Source organism: Ursus americanus, chromosome 14, assembly GCF_024610735.1.
Source record: "Ursus americanus isolate L20-20 chromosome 14, mUrsAme1.1.p, whole genome shotgun sequence".
In the NCBI taxonomy this organism is placed as follows: domain Eukaryota; kingdom Metazoa; phylum Chordata; class Mammalia; order Carnivora; family Ursidae; genus Ursus; species Ursus americanus.
The window spans coordinates 69,006,675-69,030,295 of record NC_142140.1 but is presented as its reverse complement, the minus strand read 5'-3'; the positions used below and the strand labels follow the sequence as shown (position 1 = coordinate 69,030,295).

The 23,621-nt window shown below is 45.7% G+C and overlaps 1 protein-coding gene across 10 annotated transcripts in view; it reads left to right on the top strand.

The window, feature by feature from the left end:
* FBXW10B (F-box and WD repeat domain containing 10B) overlaps positions 1–23,621 on the top strand; it is a 43,773-nt gene that overhangs the window by 4,601 nt on the left and 15,551 nt on the right. For 2 of the 10 annotated variants that reach the window (XM_087867642.1, XM_087867640.1), the window contains exons 2-12: positions 251–1,965; positions 3,150–4,275; positions 4,897–5,073; positions 6,045–6,245; positions 6,345–6,472; positions 7,261–7,383; positions 10,036–10,145; positions 12,199–12,399; positions 16,923–17,044; positions 21,707–21,855; positions 22,861–23,003. In XM_087867642.1, the coding sequence (XP_087723768.1) occupies positions 3,771–4,275; positions 4,897–5,073; positions 6,045–6,245; positions 6,345–6,472; positions 7,261–7,383; positions 10,036–10,145; positions 12,199–12,399; positions 16,923–17,044; positions 21,707–21,855; positions 22,861–23,003 (1,859 nt within the window). In that variant the 5' untranslated portion in view covers positions 251–1,965; positions 3,150–3,770. Of the gene's footprint in view, positions 1–3; positions 1,966–3,149; positions 4,276–4,896; positions 5,074–6,044; positions 6,473–7,260; positions 7,384–10,035; positions 10,146–12,198; positions 12,400–16,922; positions 17,045–21,706; positions 21,856–22,860; positions 23,004–23,621 lie in introns of those variants that run through there. The other 8 variants (XM_087867638.1, XM_087867637.1, XM_087867636.1 and 5 more) reach the window with 7 other exon arrangements.

The window sequence follows — 23,621 nt, the reverse complement described above, 5'->3', positions numbered from 1 at the left end:
GTGTGTGTGTGTGTGTGTGTGTGTGTGTGTGTGTGTGTGCGCGTGTGGAATGGGGAGGAAGCAGAAGTAAATTCCATGCTCACCTACTTTAATTAATGTAGTCCTCCTAGTACAACACCCTGCAGGGTGGGGATTATGTGTCTTTATGGATAAGACAATAGGAGCTCAGAGAGGCAGGAGTCCCTTGTTCAAGGTCACACAGCTAGTAAGGAGCAGCAGTGGGGTTCCAGCCAGTCTCTCTGACTCCCAGGTTTGTGCTTCTCCACGGGGCCACAGTTGGCGCTCAGCATGGAATCAAGACTGAGTTGGGTGGATAAAACTGCTCTGATGTACGTCGGCCTCACTGATTAATTTGGACCTTCAGAAACAAGCCACTTTAGGGGCTCCTGGGTGGTTCAGTCAGGTACGTGTCCAACTCTTGATTTCAGCTCAGGTCATGATCTCAGGGTTGTGAGATCCTGCTTAAAATTTTCTCAACCTCTCTCCCTCTGCCTCTTCACCCCTCCCATCCCACTCTCTCTCTCCGCCTCTCTAAAAACAAAACAAAAAACACAAGCTACGTTCAATCTGTAGCCACTCTGGGGGTAGTGTGTCTCCTGCTTACAGACCCAAGCCCTCTGCATAACGGTACTCTTTCCTCCCGGCCACCGGTCCTCCGCCTGGCCTTCCCGATAGTTGAGATGGTAATCTACTTTCACCTCTTCTCCAGATACTAATTCAGACAGAAGAGACTGAGCTGTGAGAAGTGATCTCCTTGCCGGCCTGATTCCTCTCCCTACACCCCCGACTCTTGTACGAGACGGCCTTTGCCACCAAGCAGGGCAATGATATCCAATACCTTTCTCTCTAGCTAAGCCTGGTCTCCAGATGTGAGCAGCAGAAATGCTCAGTTACTGCAAACATTTTGGCTTAATCTAGGAAAATCATTATAATAACAAGAGCAGTGACAATGGGTCTCACACATCTGATTTAATCCAGGAAGAAAGCTATAATTTTTTTTTAATGATTTTTTATTATATTGTGTTAGTCATCATACAGCACATCCCCGGATTCCGATGTAAAGTTCAATGCTTCATTAGTTGTGTATAACACCCAGTGCACCATGCAATACGTGCCCTCCTTACTACCCATCACCAGTCTATCCCATTCCTCCACCCCCTCCCCTCTGAAGCCCTCAGTTTGTTTCTCAGAGTCCCTAGTCTCTCATGTTTCATTCCCCCTTCTGATTACCCCCCCTTTCTTTATCCCTTTCTTCCCCTACCGATCTTCCTACTTCTTATGTTCCACAAATGAGAGAAACCATATGATAACTGTCTTTCTCTGCTTGACTTATTTCACTTAGCATTATCTCCTCCAGTGCCGTCCATGTTGCAGCAAATGTTGAGAACTCGTTCTTTCTGATAGCTGAGTAATATTCCATTGTATATATGGACCACAACTTCTTAATCCAGTCATCTGTTGAAGGGAGGGGAAGGGCAGAGGGAGAGGGAGAGTGAGAATCTTAAGCAGGCTCCAGCACAGAGCTCGATCTCACGACCCTGCGATCACGATCTGAGCCAAAACCAAGAGTCGGACACTTAACGAACTGAGCCACCCAGGTGCCTGTGTGTCTGTCATCTTTAACTTCAGGTCTCCAGGTTCTGTCTTCATCAAAGTAGGCCCATTGTTCTCCCTAATTGCCTTGCTAAGATGTGAACTTTGAACATATGACATAGATTTATGCTAATATAACATTACTTTTGTCTATGTTACACACTGAGCTTTTACAGAAGATAAGATTTGCAAATAAGATTTTGTTGTTCAAAATGGTCAAAAAGCCCAGTGAGCCCCTGGTCTCTTTCGGATCATAAGTGACAGCAGGACCTCAGGGACCACGTGCACTCAGACGGTTGGCTCTAAGGACCCAAGTCATCGCTCCTGATTGGATCATAAGCCATGGCGAATGGTACAGACCTCATGAAACAGGTACACCATGTTTCATATCATTCTTTTTTTTTTTTTTCCAGTAGTCTCCATGCAGCGTGGAGCCCAGCATGGGGCTTGGACTCACAACTTTGAGATCAAGATCTGAGTTGCGATCAAGTGTTAGACGCTTGACTGACTGAGCCACCTGGGTGCTCCTTTGTCGTTATTCTTTTAAAAACTATGCACGCATATGGTCATTTTTTACCTTCATCTCAATGTGTGCACACACACATGTGTAGAGACTGGAGCGGGCATTGATTACTTGGCTGCTCAGAGCAATGATCCCAATGACACCCATGATGACAACGACAATAGGACTATAGTTAGTGCTTATGGAGGGCTGAATATCTAACAGGCCATCTTTTTAATCCTCAAAAAAACAAAACAAAACCCCAAGTCTGAAGTCGAAACTATTGCTGTCTTTGTTTGACAGATGAGTATACTGAGGCATAGGGGATCAAGTAATGTGCTTGCGTACACAGAGCTAGTAAGCTGGGCTGGGGCCCAAACCCGGAGTCAGACCCCAGACCCCTCACTCTTCGCCACTTGCTGTAGTGTTGCCTGGGATGCATTGGGGGTTACTCAGATCAGAGGGCTGAAAGCTAGTGGTAGAAGAAGAGGGGGAACGGAGGTGAGCCAGGACGGAATGTGCTGTGTTTTGGGAGCTGCTCAGCTGGGTGTCTCACCTGGTAGCCCCTAGTTAGATATTTAGCCTGATGTCTCCTCCCGGAGCCAGTCTGAGCTGGCTTGGAGCTGAGGCTCTGCACAGATTCCCCGCCCCCGCTCCCCTCAACCTTGTCCTGAACTTACCTTTAGCTCATTATAATACTAAGATCTCCACCTATGGGCGGAATCTTCTGCCATTTTCGGACATAATGCATGCACTAACGTGTGGATGGGCTGGGCCTGAGTGATTGCACCGAAATGCCCAAGTAGTAGAATATGAATAAATTCCTTAATGTATATGCAAGCTCCTTGCCCCCGCCCCCTCATACACTGAATACAGTCTTCCCCTCCTAACGCCACGGAGACAGTGCTTTGGGAGATAGCTCTTTCCCTGGCTCCTTACTTGCCTCACATAATCAAAAGTTCTTTGCTCTCAAACACTTCCTCGGGTTGTGCTCAATTTCATGAACCCCAAGGGGCGACCCCCTCTTGAATTCAGTCACTGTACTGTCTCCCAGACCCGTGCTCGTGCGTGCGATGGAGGCCGAGTGACATTTTTCCACGAAGGAGGGCTTCCCTGTAGAGGTTTCTGGTTAGCATTCCGAAGCAGTAAAACAACTTACGTTCCTGTTACACATTTGCGTGCTCAGTTGGACGAGAGTTAGGAAATGACTATAAACGCATTGAGGATCGTATACAAACAGCTATAAACGTAAGTACATCATGACTATTTGCCCGTCATTAATCACAATCACAGCTCAACGCCAGGCTCCACAATACATATATATTTTTTTCCTTTAAGAACTTAAATTTGACTAACACTGTTCTTGTTGTCCTAGAAATGGGATGACCAGCTCTTTCAGAATATACAGCAACTGCCTCCACCGCAGCAGTGCCCAGTTTAGGAGATTTACGGTAAAAGCCAGGTTTCCTAGGAGGTCAGTACAAAAAGCCAGACTTCTACCGGCAGTTTCTGGGAGAGATCAACTTTCCATCCAACGCAGGTGTTTAGCTTTCCTCTGGGAAATGTTTATAACAGAAAAGGCTCAACCGGGATCTCCATCAGCTTCTCCTGTACCTCTGGTGTTTGGTGGGGTTGACAACGGGCAAGGATAAAATGAGCGGGTCATCTCAGGATCATGGAAAGCCTGGACCCGAGGCTCAGGAATGCCCCCTATTTTCATTGTGAGAAGGGAGACAGTGCTGTCCCTGTGTGCCGAAAGTGTGAAACATGTGTCTTGGCTTGGAAAATCTTCTCTACCAAAGAGTGGTTCCAGAGGATCGGAGAGGGGCCCCAGAGGCGGTTTCTCGTGAGCATCCTGGAGCAACTGAACAGCTTCTACCTGCTGCACTATTTTCAGAATATCCTTCAGACCACGCAGGGGAAGGATTTCATCTACAGCCGCTCCCGGGTCAACCTCAGCAGGAAGGAGGGGAAAATCGTCAGGTCTTCCCTGAACCAGATGTTGCATAAAACCGTAGAGCAGAAGATGAGGGAGATTCTGTACTGGTTTCGGAGAAGCACCCCCCGGACCAAGGCAAAGTATACGCTCTTGCTGCTGCAGATGTGTGACCCCAAGCTCCTGCTCACGGCTGCCAGTGTCATCAGGGCCCTGTTTCAGAGACGGCGGAACAATGTCGCAGGTAAACGAGGCCACGGGGACTAGGAAGGCCGACTTCAGAAGCCACACCCAGAGACCAGGGGTGTGGACAAGCCTAGGTAGCTGGGGATCTTCCAGAATGCAGGCTGGGGTTCCTTGTCCTCACCTGCAGTCCTGTTTACCAAAGGAGGAATTGCCGACTGTGACTTCCTTCTAGAAAAGTATAAAGTGCACACACAGAAGGAAGTGCAGAACTTGTAACTGTCAGGCATGTATTTATTTATTGTCTTGATCTTTTTAGAGCTTTTTCTTTCTTTAAGATTTTATTTATTTACTTGAGAGAGAGAGTGAGAGAGCACAAGCAGGGGGAGCAGGAGAGGGAGAAGCAGGCTCCCTACTGAACAGTGAGCCCGATGCTGGACCCAGGGAAGCATCTGAAGGCAGATGCTTAACCGACTGAGCCACCCAGGTGCCCCTTCCTGCAATTTTTATATAGAAACTCAGAGGACCCTGTCCCACCCCGCTGGAAAACCCAGACATAACTGGCCGGGTCTGTTTCATGTAGATTGAAGAGAAGCAAGTAGAAATAGAACTGCTTGTCTCACCTCCTTTCCTCCACACCCCCGCTTAGAGAGCAACCTTGTCTTGGCCGTTGGCTTTTCAGGCCTCGATCAAGACACCAGGGATGTGTTTTTCTTTCCCGAGAAAGACTACAACCCGCAGTCTGAGACCTCAGATGTTTGCTGGGCAGCCAGCACCAGGAACGCGTCCTTCCCTTTGTCCAGAGCTTCAGGAAGAGAAAATTCGCTTGACAATGTGGGGGATGAAGCATCTAATTTTGGTAAGTCAGCGTGTGGCGAGGAAGCTAATAGGCAGGAGGCCGGGAAGGCCCAATGGGGTTGGAGCGGCGGGCAAGGCAGTGGCATCTGGAGGTGGCAGATTTGGAAACGAACGTTCAGTTGGCGCTAACAGTGTGTTGGGCTCACGGATCCTTATTACGTCATGGAATCCCAAATCCGGTAGGGGAGAAGCAAGAATTAAAGACAGTCATTATAACCTTGAAGTCCATGTTTTCACTTCTCCATCTTGGTGCCTCTAAGAGACACCTGAAAATAGAGCTCAGATTGGACACTATCAAAGGGTTTCCTTTGGAGTCTCCCTTTGTCCTGGGCCACCATCCCCTGTCTGGCCCCTGACCTTTGGCGTTGTGGGTACCTCTAGGGGTCAGCCCACCAGCGCCTATTTTCTGCAGCCTTGCATTCAGTCTTGAGGAGGAAACAAAAGCAGTGGGGAACTGGGGCCCGACCTCAGGGCTCTCCTAAGTTGGTTTGTGAAGCGAGATCTCTACGTGACGTAATTACAAGAAACCCAAAGCATCAATTCTCAAGCACTTTTTATCTGGAAACTTCCAGTTTCATAAACAGATAGGACAATGTAATAACCATCACTCAAGTTCAATAATTATCAACACTTGACCCACTCATGTCATTCATTTCCCCCTTTTCCAAATTGTTTACATTCGTTTTTCTTGGGGTATTCTAAGGGAATTCCAGGCAAAAGGCCATTTCACCCAAGCCAGGCAGGCTTTGCTACTCTATCTCCTTGAACTGGGAAGCCTGAAAAGTCCTTGTGCCTTTGGTTGGGGAGGTTATCATTTCCAGTTTGGCAGAAGAAGTGACAAAAATCCAGCGGTCTTGTGGGTGGATTCCGATGAGCTCTATTTCTGGGGAGAGGGTTTGCTGAGGGCTTCTCTTGGCCTGGAGTTACCATAGACACAACCCCACCCTGCCCCGTTCTCTGGCTTTCCTCTAGAAGGACAATGGAAGAGTTCGATCCAGTGTATTTCTGAGATGAATAGGCTGTTTTCCAGAAAAGCAGGCATGTCAAAGGCAGAGTACATGCCCTCCGATCCACTGGTTGACTTGGACGTCGTCAAAGACCTGTCTTCTGGGGTCAGCAAATACCGGGACTTCATCCGTAACCTGCCCATTCACCTCTCCAAATATATTCTAAGTACGCTGGGCTGTACTGGGGGGTTTCTCGAGATGCTGCTCATTATGGCTCGGTTGGGAGTTTCCCAGCTCCATTTTTTTTTGTTTTTTTTTGTTTCAGGTATGCTGGATAAAAACAGCCTGAACAGGTGTGCCTTGGTGAGCCAGCACTGGGCCACGCTGGTGCAGCAGGTCAAGATGGATCTGTCCATGCATACGTTCATTCAGAACCATATTGCCTTCTTGCAGGTACTTCCCGTCTGCGTGGGGTCCATCCAGAGACCGGCCCCATTTCCGTGTTGAGGTTGGCCTGACTGTGGGCCTTTCCGGTCTATTCCGTAGACCCTTAGTTGGCCTCCTCCTCCAAGTTTGCTGCTTTGCAGGCTTCAGTGGCCCCTTCCTTTGTGTCTGGTCTCCCCGTTAAACACCCCACGGTCAGTGCATCTAGCAGGGACAACATATATAGAAACTTCTCAGGAAGAGAGAGGCGGAGGCTTTCTGAAACCTCGCAGAGCGGGCAGTTGTTTTCCCCAGAGAGCTCTGTTGTGGCTTTTGCAATAAGAGGGCCACGAGGATGTCCTTGGAGCAGCTTATATGGTACACAGATGTTTCAAAGACCATGAAGTATATATTCTCGGGTCAAGGTGCCATTTTCCTGGAGAGTATCCGTCTCTGGCATTTTTGCTTCTATTTCCTGCCTGAAGCCTTACCCTCAATCATGGGTTCTTGAGAGCTTGAGTTTTTCTTAGCAGAGATAGATGACAGAAGACAGAAAGAGGCCAGCACTGTGAGGCGGGCCATCCTCTGGGAAGCTGAGGACTGCTGGCCATTTCCCGCTGGTGGCTCTCCAGATGTCTGGTATTCGTTATTGACCGTACGCCGGTCTGCGTACGCTAGCAGCCTAGTGGGTCAGGCCGGGGCCTTCTTTCACCAGAGTTTACCCACCTTTCGGATCTTGCCAAATACTGGTTTCCCCCCTCCTCTTGGAGAGTACGGGCCCAAAGCAGTAACCATTTTCTGTGTATTTTTTCCCTCAGGGATCCTACACAAAGGGAATCGATGCTAATTATGCCAACAAGCTTTTTATCCCAGTTCCTAAAATAACCGATAACGGGAAGCGCATGCGTGTGAAAAATCAGAAATTGAAACTGAGAACAAAGGTGGGTGGCGGTGGCGTCTGGGGCAAGTCCCTGTGAGTGTGTCCTGTTCTCCGTAGCCATGCTGGAGTCCAGACTCAGCCGTCACATGAGGGTAGAGGAAATGTGGATTTAGGTCTGGGAGGTGACATTCCCTAAGGGAGACCAGAGTTCTGTGCTGTGTGTCCTTAAGCAAGTGACTTCCTCTCCTTCAGCTTTAAATTCCTCATCTGGTGAGCGAGTGGATGTCAGTGATGGCTGGGATTTTCCTCGACACCCGTCAGTCCCCACGTCCAGAGGCTGCAAAAGTGTGGCTCAGAAATGGAAGGGCCAGGGAAGGTCCAGAACGTCCAGGGTCCCGAATGAATTAATCCTTCTCCCCTTTCACTTCCAGGTTTATTCTGGTTCTAGGAATGAAGGGGGGAGTTACTTAACCATAGACCCCCTACCAAATCTCAGGCAACAATGAAGAGCCGGTGAAAGGCTCTGAGATCTCTATTCAGCATGTCCAGGCGTGATGGTCATTCCTAAAACCATCACATTCTTGCCCCCTCCTCTCTGCTCAAGGGCCTTCTATTTTGAAATCTCTTCCGTGGGCCCCAAAAGGGCACTTAATGAGGCGTGGCCAGACTGTAGCTTCTCCTAAGGCAACCGTGTAGTATGAGTTAGAGTTTGAGGGCTGGAAGGGACCGGAGCTACCATCTAGTTCATATGTCTGTAGAGGCCAGACAGGTCGCATGAATGAGGGAGGTTGGTGGTGTGAGCGAGTATGACGGAACCACCATGAGCTGGAGAGTTCCCTCCCCATCTGAAGGGGCCAGTTGCTGCGCAGCTCCCGCGAATTATTGGCATGGGAGACTACGGACCTCCACCTCCCCATCCATGTGAGCTTTCTAGAGAAGTCAGAAATCTGAATTATCTTGTGACATCTCTTGTTTTCCTTAAATGCGGGCAACCAATGAAAAGCATTGTTTTTAAAACTATGGGGGCCAAAGAAAACACATTCGTGGACTTCATTTGACCTGCAATTTTTTATCTTTGAGTTGGCCCACTCACTCATTTTACGGATGAAGAGACTGAGGCACAGAGAGTTTCAGGTCTCCCAGACAGAGTGACAGAGACATAAGTTGGACGCTGACCCGCTCTTTCCAAGCTTGTTGCTCTAAGTATAACAGAATCAACATCCTTCTGTTTTAGGTGATGTAGCTAGTAATTGCCTGACAAAAAAGGACTACCCGGACAGTGTTTGATTTTTAAAAAAAATTTTTTTGAAGATTTTATTTATTTATTTGACAGAGAGAGAGACACAGCCAGCGAGAGAGGGAACGCAAGCAGGGGGGGTAGGAGAGGAAGAAGCAGGCTCCCAGCGGAGCAGGGAGCCTGATGCGGGGCTCGATCCCAGGACTCCGGGATCATGCCCTGAGCCAAAGGCAGATGCTTAACGATTGAGCCACCCAGACGCCCCCCGGGAAGAGGCTTCTAAGGTGGACATCACTACTGGGTTAGAAATCAAGAAGGAGGTTGAGCCAAGAAAAATAGGCATTCCAAGGAAGAATCTATGGGCATGGAGAAGAAGGCTAAGTAGGAAGGAGACTTTGAAGAGATGTTCCCAGGAGGGCTCCCAGGTCCAAACATGATGCTGTGGTCTTCTTTGCTTTCATGATAAACTCACACTCTTTTTTGGTTTCCTGCTAGCATGGTGGTCATTTCCTGCTATTTGAGGGTAAAGAGTATGGCTGCAAAGAGGAGTGAAACTCAGTCTGGTTGAGTCATTGTGCCAGAATTCAGCATGTCTGGCATGCCACAGTGGATCAGAAAGTGTGCCATGGAGGGAGGGAGGGACAGGGGAAAGGGAGGAAGGGAAAGAAGAAGAGAGAGAGGGATGGAGGGAGGGAGGGAGGGAGGAAGGAAGGAAGGAAGGAGGGAGGAAGGAAAGAGGGAGGAAGGAAGGAGGGAGGGAAGGCGGGAGGGAGGGAAGGAGAGTAGGAAGGGAAGGAGGGGAGGGAGGGAAGGAGGGGAAGGAGGGAAGGAAGGAAGGAAATAACTCTTAGAAAGGGAAGGAAAACACCCCTGTTGAGACTTGATAAAACTGATTTCCTCTCTCTGAGGCTCGGATATATCTCATCTGTAAAACGATGAGAATACTTCATGGGGCAAATGATGTACTTCTTGCGGCAGCTGTAAGGAGAAATCAAGCTTGCCTCCGTGTGCAGACATGGAGGCACAAATGCAGAGTGTGTAGCTGTGATTTCCCATATGGCTTGAGTTCCCACCAGTACGCTTTGTACTGTCAGGTATATGCAGTGTACCCACGAAACCCAGACTCCTGCAACATAGTCCGTTAGAGGGCACCTGTGACTTTATTTTGTGAGCATTACCCTTTGTGAGCTGGGTTTTTGGAAAAGTTGAGCGATCGGCGACCTCGGAAGTTCATGGACTCAGAACACACAGAAAATACAAAGAGGTGGAGGACGAGTCAGGACCCTTGACTCTCCGTGGATTACTTTAGGTCCTGCTCGTGGGTCCCTCCCAACCCACGTGTAGTGGCAGCCACAGCCCAAAGAGGAAGAATCCTTGGGCCCTTACGTCTCTACCAGGGGAGACCTTAGGGGGTGCATCTTTGGGGCCCGGGGTAAAGTTGCCACTGTGCTTTGACTCTGAGTGTTCCCTTGCTAGAATGACTACAACCTGTGGGCCGCATACCAGAACCAGGAAACTCAGCAGGTCCAGATGGAGGAGAGAAATGTCTTCTGTGGGACTTACAATATCCGCATCCTCTCTGACACGTAGGTACTGGGGTCAGAATCCAGGTCTTCGGGGACCCTTGAATTACCCACACTGGCGTCTTTAGGATTCCCGTGACCCTGTTCACTTGGAAAGGCAATCCTTCCTCACCTCAAGCTCCAGCCCCCCACCGACATGAGATCCTCTTCGGAGAACAGTGCTGAGTGTTTGCACCATTCTCGGCAGTGGGTAGAGGACACTGTCCTGTTATCATTTTGGGTATACTGATCAACAGTCTTTCACACAAGTCACGTGCATAAAAGCATTGCTTTTCTTGTAATATTTTTATGTTTTTTCTAATTTTAGAAGTAATATATGCTTAATGCGGAGAGGAAATCCACCAAATGCCGGAAAATGTGTAGAGAAAAGCAAAGACCTCCTATAATCTTCATGTATAGTAATACGTGGATTAATATTCATTATATTAATATTCATGTATATTTATGTGTATTCTAGAATTTTCTTTGCATGTATACCTACAAATTTTAAATAAAAATGGGGTTATGGGGGCGCTTGGGTGGCTCAGTTGGTTAAGCATCTCTCTTTTGCTCAGGTCATGGTCCCAGAGTCTTGGGATCGAGTTCCGAGTCGGGCTCCCTGCTCAGCCAGGAGTCTGCTTCTCCCTCTCCCTCTACCCCTCACCCCTGCTCATGCTCTCTCTTTCTCATGCTGTCTTTAAATAAATAAATAAATAAATAAATAAATAAATAAATAAATCTTTAAAAAAATGGGGATATGCTGCACATATTTCTGTAACCCACTCCAGCAAAGTACCATGGATATCTTTCCATGTTAAACATGAAAATGGTGTTGATGATAACCGCATGGTGTGATATCCCTTTGGTATGCCAGAGGAAGGCCCTTCAACAATCAACTTATTTTTTTAAAGATTTATTTATTTATTTGAGAGAGAGAGAGCGAGCCGGAGCCCAAGTAGGGGGTGGGGCAGAAGGAGAGGGAGGGAATCCCAAACAGATTCCCCACTGAGCATGGAGCCCATCACAACACAGGGCTTGATCCCACAACCCTGAGATCATGACCTGAGCCAAAACCAAGAGGTGGACGCTTAACCAACTGAACTACCCAGGTGCCCCAATAATCAATTTTCTGCCATACTTTAGGCCTAGGATTTCACTCTTTACTCATCAGGTTTTGTGGAGTCTGTCTCTCTCTATTTTATTTTTTGACTGTGAATCTTACTTACAAATTACATCTTGACCAGTCAGTAGAGGGAAGACACAGCAGATTGGGGAAAGGCAAAGATGAGTTTTTATGGCTGGCATGGTGATAAGTGCCCTTAAGAAAAGATGATGGCTGATTGAAGTCTAGACATAACAAGGGGAAGGAGGATGAAAATATCAAGAATTACTTCTCATATTCAGACATGACTACATCTCTGTTTGCTGAAATAATCCCACTTTACTCTGTGGTCCTGGAGTTATCAATAATAGTGTCCCCTTTCACAATAAAAAATTCTCAATTTGGACAATAAATGATTTGGTCATCTTGCTCATATCTGTTTGCTAATAATCTTATGATTGGACAATTAACTTACCCTGTTTTACTGGACTGCAAGGTCATTGACGGCAGGACCCATATCTTAATTCATCTTTGTATTTCCCATGGTACTTGTTAGCACTGGGCTTTGAACCTAAAATAGGCTCAGTGGATATTGGTTAAGAGAAAAAAAAGAAAAAAAAGAAACGGTGGGATATGCCGTTGGTATAGGGCTTCCCAGCTGTGTTCCTCTGAGGTTTTCCACAAAAAAAGATTTCTGTGGTCAAACAAGTTTGGGAAATGATGCATATTCTGTTCTCTCTCTTGAGGATTTATCATATGTTAGCAGATTTTTTTTTTAATAGTTTTGCCTGTTGTCTTTAGGTTTTAACCTGAAATGACTTTTTGGTATGGTACGAGGTAGGGGTCCACTGGGGATGTGTCTTCTTCAGCTTTCCACTATACCATTGCTGCAGGTGACAGCCATCATACTCAGGGAGTTCCTGGAAGGACACTAACTCTTCTTTCATGGATTATCTTTTTCCCTGGGCAACTCAGGTGGGACCGAAACAGAGTCATTCATTATTCTGGGGGAGATTTGGTCGCAGTGTCATCCAACCGGAAGATCCAGCTTCTAGATGTCATACAAGTGAAGGAGTTACCCATCGAGTGCCGAGGCCATGCTGGGAGTGTCCGTGCCCTCTTCTTGTGTGAGGAGGAGAACTTTCTACTCAGCGGGAGTTATGACCTGAGTATCAGGTGAGTGGTAAAAGGGAGTTGGGGTCCACCCCCCCAGGGCCTAAAGTCAGCTCGTGGAAGAAACATGCATGCTTTTTCCTTTTCATGTTTATTGAAAACTTATCCTACTGACTTCTTGAATAACCCATACCATTTTTTTTTCTTTATTTGGCGAGGTAAAAACCAATAATTTGTATACGGTTTAAACTTTGAATGAGATTGATTTGTGGCAATTATCAGATCTATTTTCTAGCTGAAGGCTGTGAATCAGAAGGTATATATTTTTTAATTTTTCAAGATTTTATTTGCTTATTTGAGAGAGAGTAAGAGAGAGAGAACGAGCAGGGGGGAGGAGCAGAGGGAGAGGGAGAAGCAGACTCCCCACCAAGCAAGGAGTCTGATGCGGGACTTGATCCCAGGACCCTGAGATCATGACCTGAGCCAAAGGCAGACGCTTAACTTACTGAGCCACCCAGGTGCCCTTCGGAAAGTATCTTTTTTAGCACTCTTAGATGATGGCATAATTTATATATATTTTTTATAGATACCTCAGGGAAAAGTGGTTTTCTGTGGGTATGAAATACGGTATAGAAGCAAAATAGTATTTAAAAATGTACATATTCATTTATTTGTAAACAATATAATAAACATCCATGTACTGTTACTCAGACCAAGAAATAGGTTGTTACTGTTCCCCAATTCTCACTGTGTGTCTTTCCCTTCTTTCTCCCTCCCAGCCAGAGGTAATGTTGTCCTAAATTTTATACTAATTATTCCCTTGTATTTCTTTCTAGTTTTGCTAACTATTTATAGATCTCCACATATATTGATTACTTTTGCCTATTTTTCAACTGAATGTGAATGGAATTGTATTTAAAAAATTCGAATATACTTGACTCTTGCACTGAACCATGATTTCGAGATTTATCCATAGGATATAGGTAGCGGTAATTAATTTATTTTCATTGAGACATAGTGTTTTATGGGATGAATATATTATAACTCATGTCGTCTTCTGTTGATGGATATTTGCATTGTTCCCAGTTTTTTTTTCTTTCAAAGAATAAACATCTGCTGTTACACATGTTCTTGGATATGTCTCCTGATACCCGTGTGCGTGAGTTTTTAAAAAGGTTTTTTCGGGGGCACCTGGCTAGTTCAGTGGTAGAGCATGAGATCCTGGAGTTGTGAGTTTGAGCCCCATGGTGGATGTAGAGATTATTTTAAAAAATTAGTAAAAAAAAATTTTTTTTACTGAAATATAATTGACATACAACATATTAGTTTTAGGTATATGACATAATGATTTGATATATATATATATATATGAAAATGTATATATCTTGTGTATATATACATATATATTGAAAAATGATTACCACAGTAAGTTTATTTATATCCATCACTACTTATGATTACAAATTCTTTTTCTTGTGATGAGACCTTTTAAGATCTACTCTCATCAACTTTCAAACGTATGATGCAGTATTGTTAACCATAGTGCATGAGTTTTTCTTAAGGTTTATTCTTTGTAGTGAAATTTCTAGGTAGGAGTACTAAATTTTTAAAAATTATTTATTATTTTTTTAATTTAATTTAATTAAAAAAAAGATTTTATTTATTTATTTGACAGAGAGAGACAGGGAGGGTGGGGAACACAAGCAAGGGGAGTGTGAGAGGGAGAAGCAGGCTTCCCTCCAAGCAGGGAGCCCGACGTGGGGCTCGATCCCAGGACCCTGAGATCATGACCTGAGCCAAAGGCAGACGCTTAATGGCTGAGCCACCCAGGTGCCCCTAAATTGTTTTTCAAAACAGTTGTATTAAGTTACACTCTCATCAGTTGGGTATGACAAGGTGCCTTCTTATAGATCCCCACCAACACTTACTATTAAATGTTCAAGACTGACAACATTAAGTGCCAATCTGATGGGTACTAAATAAATCCTTATTGTGGTTATAATTTTCACTTCTCTAATTACTAATGAGGTTGGGCATATTTTCATATGTAGGTAGTAAGGCTTCCAGATAATGAATTGGCTCATGTGATTATGAAGACTGGAAAGCTTCAAATCTGCAGTGTGGGCCAGCAGGCTGGAGACCTAGGAGAGTTGGAAGTGGAGATAAGTCTGCAGGTGGTCTGCTGGAGAATTCCCTCATGTTGGAGTTGGGGCGGGAGGTTGGTCTTCTTGTTCTATTTAGGCCTTCCGTTGATTGGACGAGGCCCATCCACATTATGAAGGGCAGTCTGCTTTACTCGACACCCATTGGTTTAAATGTTGATCTTGTCCCAAAACACCCTCCAAGCTGACACACAAAATTAACCATCACAATGTGTTTTACAGCCATTGTGCTGCTGCTTCTATGAAATTCCTGTTCAGTTTTTGTTGTTGTTTGGCCTCTTTTTCTGTTTATTTATTTATCCTTTTCTTACTGATTCGTTGGAGTTCTTTATATTTTTTTGGATACTAATTCTTTCTTCATTTTTGTGTTGCAAATTTCTTCTTCCAATTCAAGACTCCTGTTTTCACTGTCGTGTTTTTTGATGAACAAAAATCCTCAACTTTAAGGTAGTTGACTTTGTGGACTTGACACATTTAAGAAATCCTTCCCTTTGGTAAAGTCATAAAGATATTCTCCTGAAGTATCTTTTGTTAAAATTTTTTTAAAATTAAATTTTTTTTTATTTTTAAAGATTTTATTTATTTATTTGACAGAGAGAGAGAGAGACAGCCAGCGAGAGAGGGAACACAAGCAGGGGGAGTGGGAGAGGAAGAAGCAGGCTCCTAGCGGAGGAGCCTGATGTAGGGTGTGATCCCTGAGCCAAAGGCAGATGCTTAACGACTGAGTGACCCAGGTGCCCCTAAGTAGATGATCTTTCAACAGAAATAATGACAATAATTATCTTCTTTTCTAATACTTATATACTACTTTTTTCTTTTGCTTTCTTTCTGACTTTACCTAGGCCTTCCAGTTAAGCAGAAGCAGTGAGAGCAAGCATCTTGTTACCCTTTTTGAAGGGAGTACATCTACAGTCTTTTTCACTAAGTATAATGCTTGCTGTGATGACTTTTTGTTTATAAGTTTGTGAAATCAAGGATGTTCCTTCTATTCCTATTCCTATTGTTCTTTTTCTTTTTTTTTTAAGCTTATTTATTTATTTAAGTAATCTCTGTACCCAATGTGGGACTTGAACTCACGACCCTAAGATCAAGAGTCACATGCTCTTCTGACTGAGCCAGCCAGGCGTCAGTCTAAAAATAAAAATATTTTTAGAAAAATATTCCTATTTTTCTAAAAGTATTTATCAAATATCTTTTCTGCATAACTTAAGAAAAACAACCTGAACACATGGTCAGCCATGTGGCTAGAAACAGAAATTCAAAACATGCTTTTTTTCAGGCCATTGGGATATCGTGAAATCCACTGTGGGTGCATAGCAGGCTCTGACAAACAGCCAAGGCCACAGGACCTTTGGGAATATTAGAGGAAAAAGCTTAGTGCATTCAAAGAAAAACAAAAGAAACATTTACTAATTGTTTATTATATGCCAACTGTCATAATAACTCTATGAGGTAACTACCATTATTATCCCCGATTTACACATGAGGAAACTGGGATACAGAGCGGTTCATTAACTTATCCACGATCATACACGTAGTGAGTGATGGACCTGGGACTGTACCCCAGGCCGCCTGGCTCCAGAGCCCACTATCTTAATATTACACTTCCTCCTCTCACAAAAGCACAGTGGCTGAAGTGGAAGTCTGTATCGGTGATAGGTGAGACACCTCGGCAAGTTTGCTTATTAAGAAATGCTGTGACTCACACATGTTCCCATGTATCTCTTAGATATGTCTTAGAAATACACGTAAAATATTTTGGATCTAAGTGACTGAAGTAAGTTGTTCTTGTTTGAAGATCAGCTCTACCGTTCAATCAGTGCCACGGATTTTAAGCCTGGTGGTAATTCTAAAAACTCTTCCACCTAACACCAGCCAACATTTATTAAGCGTTTTCTGCATGTTGGTCGTTGTTCCAATGTTACGTGAATTAACGCAGGGTTTCTCAATTTGGGAGTGTAAAGTACTTGGTGTGGAGGCTGTCCTGTGCATTGCACGACGTTCAGCAGTGTCCCGGCACTCTACACACTAGATACCAGACGCGTGTCTCTCCCCACCTGAGACAACCAAAAATGTCTCCAGACATTGTCAAATGTCCCCTAGAGGTGGAAATCACTCTTGGTTGGCAATCATTGCATTTGCATATTTAATTCTGCACAAAAACCCTACGAGGTGTAACTATCATTATCATTTCTGTTCTACAAATGAGGAAGTGACGCTTACACAGAAATTAAGGAACTTTCCCAAAGTTACACCTAGTAGGTGCTGCAACTGGGATTCAAATCCAGGCCTCTGACTCTGAACTTGACCATGAAACTTTGCTGCCTTCCAACAGACTGCTGATCTAAGGGAAGTCATATGCAGTAAGATCCCTTTAGGCCCTCAGAAAATCTTAAAAACATTTTTTTGGCCTGATTCCTGCAGATCCTGGGATCTGAAAACTGGGGCTTGTATACGAATCTTCAATGGCCACCAGGGGACAGTCACTTGCATGGATTTATATAAGAACAGGCTCGTATCTGGAGCAAGAGATTGCCAGGTGAAAGGTGAGAAAGAAATGCCTTGAACTTTCTCAGAAGTTTCCCCTAATCCATGAATTGTCAAAATACTGTTTTGCTCATTTCTGTAGGAAGACATTCTTGTATCCATCCATCCATCCATCCATCCATCCATCCATCCATCCATGTATCTATTGATCCGTTCAGGTAATAACTATTTGCGGAATACCTACGATATTCTAGACACTGTGCTAGGAGCTAAGGAGAAAAATAAATATGATATGGCCCTTTCAATACGGCTTTTTATCTCCTCAAGAGGCTCATAATCTCTTAACGGAGATAGATACATAAATACATAATGGAGGATATAATAAATATATGAATAATAATGGCTGCTATTTGTGACCGACATAGGTACTTTGCACATATTATTTACTAGTTTAACCCTCACAAGAAGCCTATGGTGTGGATACAGATGAGGAATCCAGAACTCAGAGAGAAAACCATTGCCCCAAATCAGAGCTGCTGCTGAGTGGGAGACTGGGGATTGAAACCCAGGGCTGTCTCACTTTAAATCATGTGCTCCTAACCACCACGTGGAATTCTTTTTTTTTTTTTTTTTTTGAGATTTTAATTTATTAGAGAGAGAAAGCACAAGCAGGGGGAGGGGCAGAGAGAGAGGGAGAGGGACAAGCAGACTCCCTGCTGAGCACAGACCCCCCCTCCCCCCCGGCGCGGGCTCGATCCCAGGACCCTGATATCATGACCTGAACCAAAGTCAGACACTTAACTGATTGAGCCACTCAGGTGTCCCACATGTGGAATTCCAAGGGACCATAGAAATAAGAGTAACAGCGAAAACACAGCAGACAGGGTGGTGTTTGAGTGTGTCCTTGAGGATGGGTAGTTCTACAAGCAGAGGGAGAACGTAGGACATTCTTTTTTTTTTTTTTTTTAAAGATTTTATTTATTTAATTGACAGAGAGACAGCCAGCGAGAGAGGGAACACAAGCAGGGGGAGTGGGAGGGGAAGAAGCAGCCTCCCAGCAGAGGAGCCTGATGTGGGGCTCGATCCCAGAATGCTGGGACCATGCCCTGAGCCGAAGGCAGACGCTTAACGACTGAGCCACCCAGGTGCCCCAGGACATTCTAAGCAGAAAGCACAATACAGGCAAATCCACAGAAGTGTGAAAAAAATGGCATCTTTAGGGAATTCCCCTTGCTTGGTATGGCTGGACTGCAGCACGTGGTGTTGGGCATAAGGCTGGTTAGTTTGTTTGGGGCCAGATTATCAAGGGCCTTCTGCATCATGGTAGGAAATTGAACTGTATCGTATAGATTGCAGGAAACTATAAATGCACGTTGAGCTGCGGACTGACACGATCAAATGTGTATCTGACAAGGATGCCTCTAGCGAATAGTATGGAAGGAAGATTTGGAGTCGGAGGACTATGTGGAGACAGGAGACAGGTGAAGATACTACTCAGTCTAGAGAACTGCTGTGGCATCTTCAGACTACCTGAGAACAAGCAGACGTGAAGAAAGTCAGGTGGATATGAGCTTACGTGAGGTGGCATAGACTGAAAGGAGATTTCTCTAGGGACAATTGGCAGGACTTCACTGCCAGCTGGATATGAAATGTGAGAAAGATAGAAGGGCAGATAATGAGGCCAGACTTTTAAACTCAGGCCAGTGGATGTGTGGAAGTGCCATGGATGGAAATAAGGACTAAGGGGAAGAATAAGGTAGGGTGAGGAAGGAAGGAAGAGGTGATGGCTTCAACTTTGGACATGCTGAGTGTGGTAGGCAGAATAATGGCCAACCAAGCATGTCCATGTCCTAATCCCTGGAACCTGTGACCATGTTACCTTGCAAAAAGGACTTTGCAGATGTGATTAAGTTGAGGACCTTAAAATGGAGAGATTATTTTGGGTTATCAGTGTGGGCCTCTGGGTCATCGCATAGATCCTTAAAAACAGAAACTTTCTTATCTGTGATCAAAAGGAGATGTGATTATGGGAGAATGGTCAGAAACATGCAACGTTGCTGGCTTTGAAGGTGGAGGAAGGGGGTCATGAGCCAAGGAACATGGGTGGCCCTTAGAAGGTGAAACAGGCAAGGAAATGGATCGCTCCGGCCCCAAAATCTCCATAAAGGAACACAGCTCTGCTGACACCTTGATCTTAGCCTTGTGAGGACGTCATGTCAGATTTCTGTAAGATAATATATTTGTGTTGTTTTCAGCCACTAAGCTTGTGGCAAGTTGTTACAGTAGCAACAGAAAGCTAATGCATCGGGTATGGGATTCCTGAGGATAGCCAGGGGAGGACTGCAGGACGGAGAGGCAGGTGTGAGTTTACATGTGAGGTTACCATGTAACAGGTCTGGGGCTCCAGATACGTCGATTTGGTGGTTATCAATTATAATGAAAGGGGGAAGCCCCAGGTACGGATGAGATTTCCCCTGCAAAGCACAAGAAAAGAGTAAAAAGAGAAGAGAAGCAAGGGACCCAGGAAACCACAGCATGTTAGGGGTAGGTGGAGGAAAAAGGTGTGGGAAAGCAAGAATGGAGTGTTGTTCCATATGCAAATCCTCAGACCTGTTGAAGAAACCTTACTCCTCCCTACATCTTTGCCCTCCTTGATTCGACTGGAAGTCTCTTAGCCATGACTGCTTTGAGGAGAAGAACGGAGAGGAGGAGGGGATGAGGGTTTGGAGTTGGAAGTCCAGACAAGGCCTCCAAACTTGGGAGAGTCTTGCAGGGCCACTGGCAGGGCTGGAGCTAGGGCAAGGGAAGGTAGGCTCTCACCTCAGGTGTAAAACTTAATGGGGCACCCAAAACTCCTAGTAATCAAGATACACATTTTAAAAAAATTTATTTATTTTTATTTATTTTTTTAAAGCTTTTATTTATTTATTTGACAGAGATAGAGACAGCCAGTGAGAGAGGGAACACAAGCAGGGGGAGTGGGAGAGGAAGAAGCAGGTTCATAGCAGAGGAGCCTGATGTGGGGCTCGATCCCATAACGCCAGGATCACGCCCTGAGCCGAAGGCAGACGCTTAACTGCTGTGCCACCCAGGTGCCCCCACATTTTTTTTTTTTAGAGATTTTATTTATTTATTTGAGAGAGACAGACAGAGAGCATGAGCAGGGGGAGGGGCAGATGAAGAAGCAGGCTCCCGCTGAGCAGAGAGCCCAATGTGGGGCTCGATCCAGGATCCTGGGATCACAACTTGAGCCAAAGGCATGCTTAACCGACTGAGCCACCCAGCTGCCTCTCAAGATACACATTTTAACACAGTATTTAAAAGGTCAAAATTAATTCACAAAATACACGACCAAAAAAATTTCAAAAGATATCCCCTTACCCTAATGCTGGCCCCAGCCCCCAGCCTGCTTGCTTCCCCTGGGCCCCTCCCACCTGCCTTGGTTACCCACAGAAGCAAGAGGAGACACTTAGAGACCTGAAATGTAACCCCCAACTTGTTATTTATTTTTGAAGATTTTATTAATTATTTGAGAGAGAGACAGAGAGAGCACAAGCAGGAGGAGGGGCAGAGAGAGAGGGACAAGCAGACTCCCCGCTGAGCAGGGAGCCCAACAAGGGGCTCGATTCCAGCACCCCGAGACCACGACCTGAGCCAAAGTCAGACGCTCCCCTACTGAGCAGCCAGGCGCCCCTGGCTTTCTCCTTTCTAATTAGATAAAAGGGCCAATATATATATATAAAATACATGAAGAAAAGCATACCTACATAGTTCAGATTAATCTAGTGTATGCGGTTAAGAGCGTGGCTTCTGGATCCAGACTCTCTGGGTTCGAATCCCAGCTCAGTCTGCTTACCATCTGCTTGACCTTGAGCAGGTTACTGGACTTCTCTATGCCTGTTTCCTCATCTGTGTAGTGGGGGAATAATGATAGCAACTGTCTCGTGAAGACGAGTTAATACGTGGTCAAGCACTCCCAATGGTGCTTGGCTCATGGTACTTGCTATATCTAAGTATCAGCTGTGGTTATTACTTTGTCTCAGGTTATACATTCTGCTGCCTGAGAGGTACTCTGGGGCCAACGAGGCTGACTTTCATGGTCTCATCATCCCTGAATTTGTGGTGCCTCCTTTCAGTTTTTTCCTTCAAGCTCTGTTCTCCCACCTACCCATCTACTTTCATATCTTCCCAACACAGTGTGGTAGGCAGCTGTCCAACACCATCTATGTAGAAGCAGCATTAAGCCTGCCCCCAGCTCTGGCAATCCGTCAGTTAGTAAAATCCAAAAGTCACATTCAGAAATATTTTAAAATGTAAATAAGGACAGACAGCTTTCTTTTTCTTTCGGAGATAGAAAGGATAATAAATCAGGAGAATAGTGTCTGGAAAGAATGAGGCCACAGAACACATGTGGTGATTTTCTTGAAATTCACTCAATAGCAAGTATTTTGCAGGCTTATTTGAGATGAGCTGCCTAGCACTTGGACCTCAACACTAAGTTCTAGGGTTGGAGCCAAGGTCTATGGATGGTGGCTTTCCAGGGGCCCATGGTCAGGGAGCTCTGTGTTGCAGGCACACGGAGCTGTTGGTGAGCCTACAGGGGTGCTGGGCCAGCCGAGAGCCTTCTAGGGTCTGACTTGATGGGCTTGGCTTCTGTGATGGGGTAGAGAACTCCACCGTAACCTGCCTTCATGCCTCTTCTCTTCCCCCCTCCCTTTCAGAGTGGGATGTAGAGACAGGGAAGTGTCTGAAGACGTTTAAACACAAAGACCCCATCTTGGCCACCAGGATCAATGACATCTACATCGTGAGCAGCTGTGAGCGGGGGTTAGTCAAAGTGTGGCACGTTGTCACAGCCCAGTTGGTAAAGGTGAGAGGGCGGTGGGCTGTCAGGGGAACGGGGCACTGGTGGCGATGGATTGGAGGAGACTTATGGTCTCCCCCATGGACCTCCCCAGACGACCCTAAAGCTACCAACTTATGGTCACCAAAAGGATGGTCCTGAAGAGCTGACGAGGAAGCTCCTCCTCGATCCCCCCAAGAAAGGGCCATTCTGAGTCAGTGGAGGGTCAGCGCATATGTGACCCACATTGTCACGGAGGTGGTGGGGGAAGGCTACATTCTGACTCAGCATGATATATGGGCTCAGGGTCTTTTAACAGCAGCAGAAGTAAAGTGACTTTTCCTTTTCCAGAACATTCTACCCTGACTCTTGCATGGGGTAAGGGAATGAACAAAGTCACAGTGGGTTTTCTCCTTACTCTCCGGTGAAAAGAGTACATCTGCTGTCTTGAAAGCGATTGAATGTTCACATGCAAAAAACGTTGCTGCATTTGAAACCCCCTGGCCCTAGTGGGCAGTGGTGGGATACATTTGTGCCAGGAGCACAGGGGCACAGTGAGAAGCTGCTGGCCTGGCTGGTGGGTTGTTTCCCATCAATCTTGTCACCATGGTCTAACCAGCAGTTAAAGGTGCTAGGATGTCCCAGGTGTCTTCTGGTCTTGGCAAGGAGCCAGGGATGAAGTGCCTGCCCCTACACCTTGTGGGAGCAGACGACGGTGAATTCTGGCCCTCTCTGGTACTCCAGGAAGATGAGGCCTGCCCCAGCCACAGACCCACCAGGAGCAAGGCCTCTCCTTGACCACATTCTTCCTTCACGGGGAAGAGCGAGCTCTGGAGAGAGGGAGGCATGGACACCACTGGCCTTCTTAGAATAAAAGTAAAGTCAGCTCAGGTAAATACCAAGTGAGTGGTAGTCATGGATTGGCAGAGTGTGGCTTTGCAGTTCATCTAAAAACGCCTCCAGCTTTGGCCTTTGGAGGACTCACAGTCTGAGTTGAAGATGGGGTGAAAACAGAGCCCTCTTCTCTTGCAGACTCTCAGTGGTCACGAGGGAGCCGTGAAGTGTCTGTGCTTTGACCAGTGGCATCTCCTCTCAGGAAGTGCTGATGGCCTGGTCATGGCCTGGAGCATGGTGGGAAAGTATGAGCGGTGCCTCATGGCCTACAAGCATCCAAAGTAGGTACAGGAAAGCTCTGAGCGATGAATGTAGTACTCTCTCCTTTTCCCCCATAGTCGAGACTTCGGTTTTTGGTAGATCAGTCCCTTCTGCTCTCTGCTGACTTTTGTCCCCTCTACCTGTTACCCATCTCCACCCTACTCCCCATTTGTCCATTCCCTCTCCCACTGTCACTTATTTCTCTTAAGAAAGAGTAGTACTTGACGTGGATGTTGAGAAGTTATTGAAATCTTATGCTTATGACACACATGATACATTTATATCTGTTGTCTACCAAACTTAAGAATATTGGCAGAACCGTCCCTAAGAACGCCAGTTCCAGTAAACTCAGAATACCTGGAGTTGGTCTCTACCCCAGAAGCCTGTATTCACAAAAATCATCCAAGTGCCCAAGGTTTAAAAGTAACTTAAGGGCTTAAAGAAGGGGCTTTCTTACAAGTCTGCTGGCTGCATTCTATTCCAGGACAGCAAATGGATCTTATTTTACAATTCCAGTCCCACTTTGGTGGTGGTGGTGCTTGGAGCCAATTGAGAAGTAGTCTGAGGTCATAGCTGAGCTAACTTGGACGGAATATTGTGCGCAGTTAATGGTTCTTCCATGGCCATGGGTTTCATAG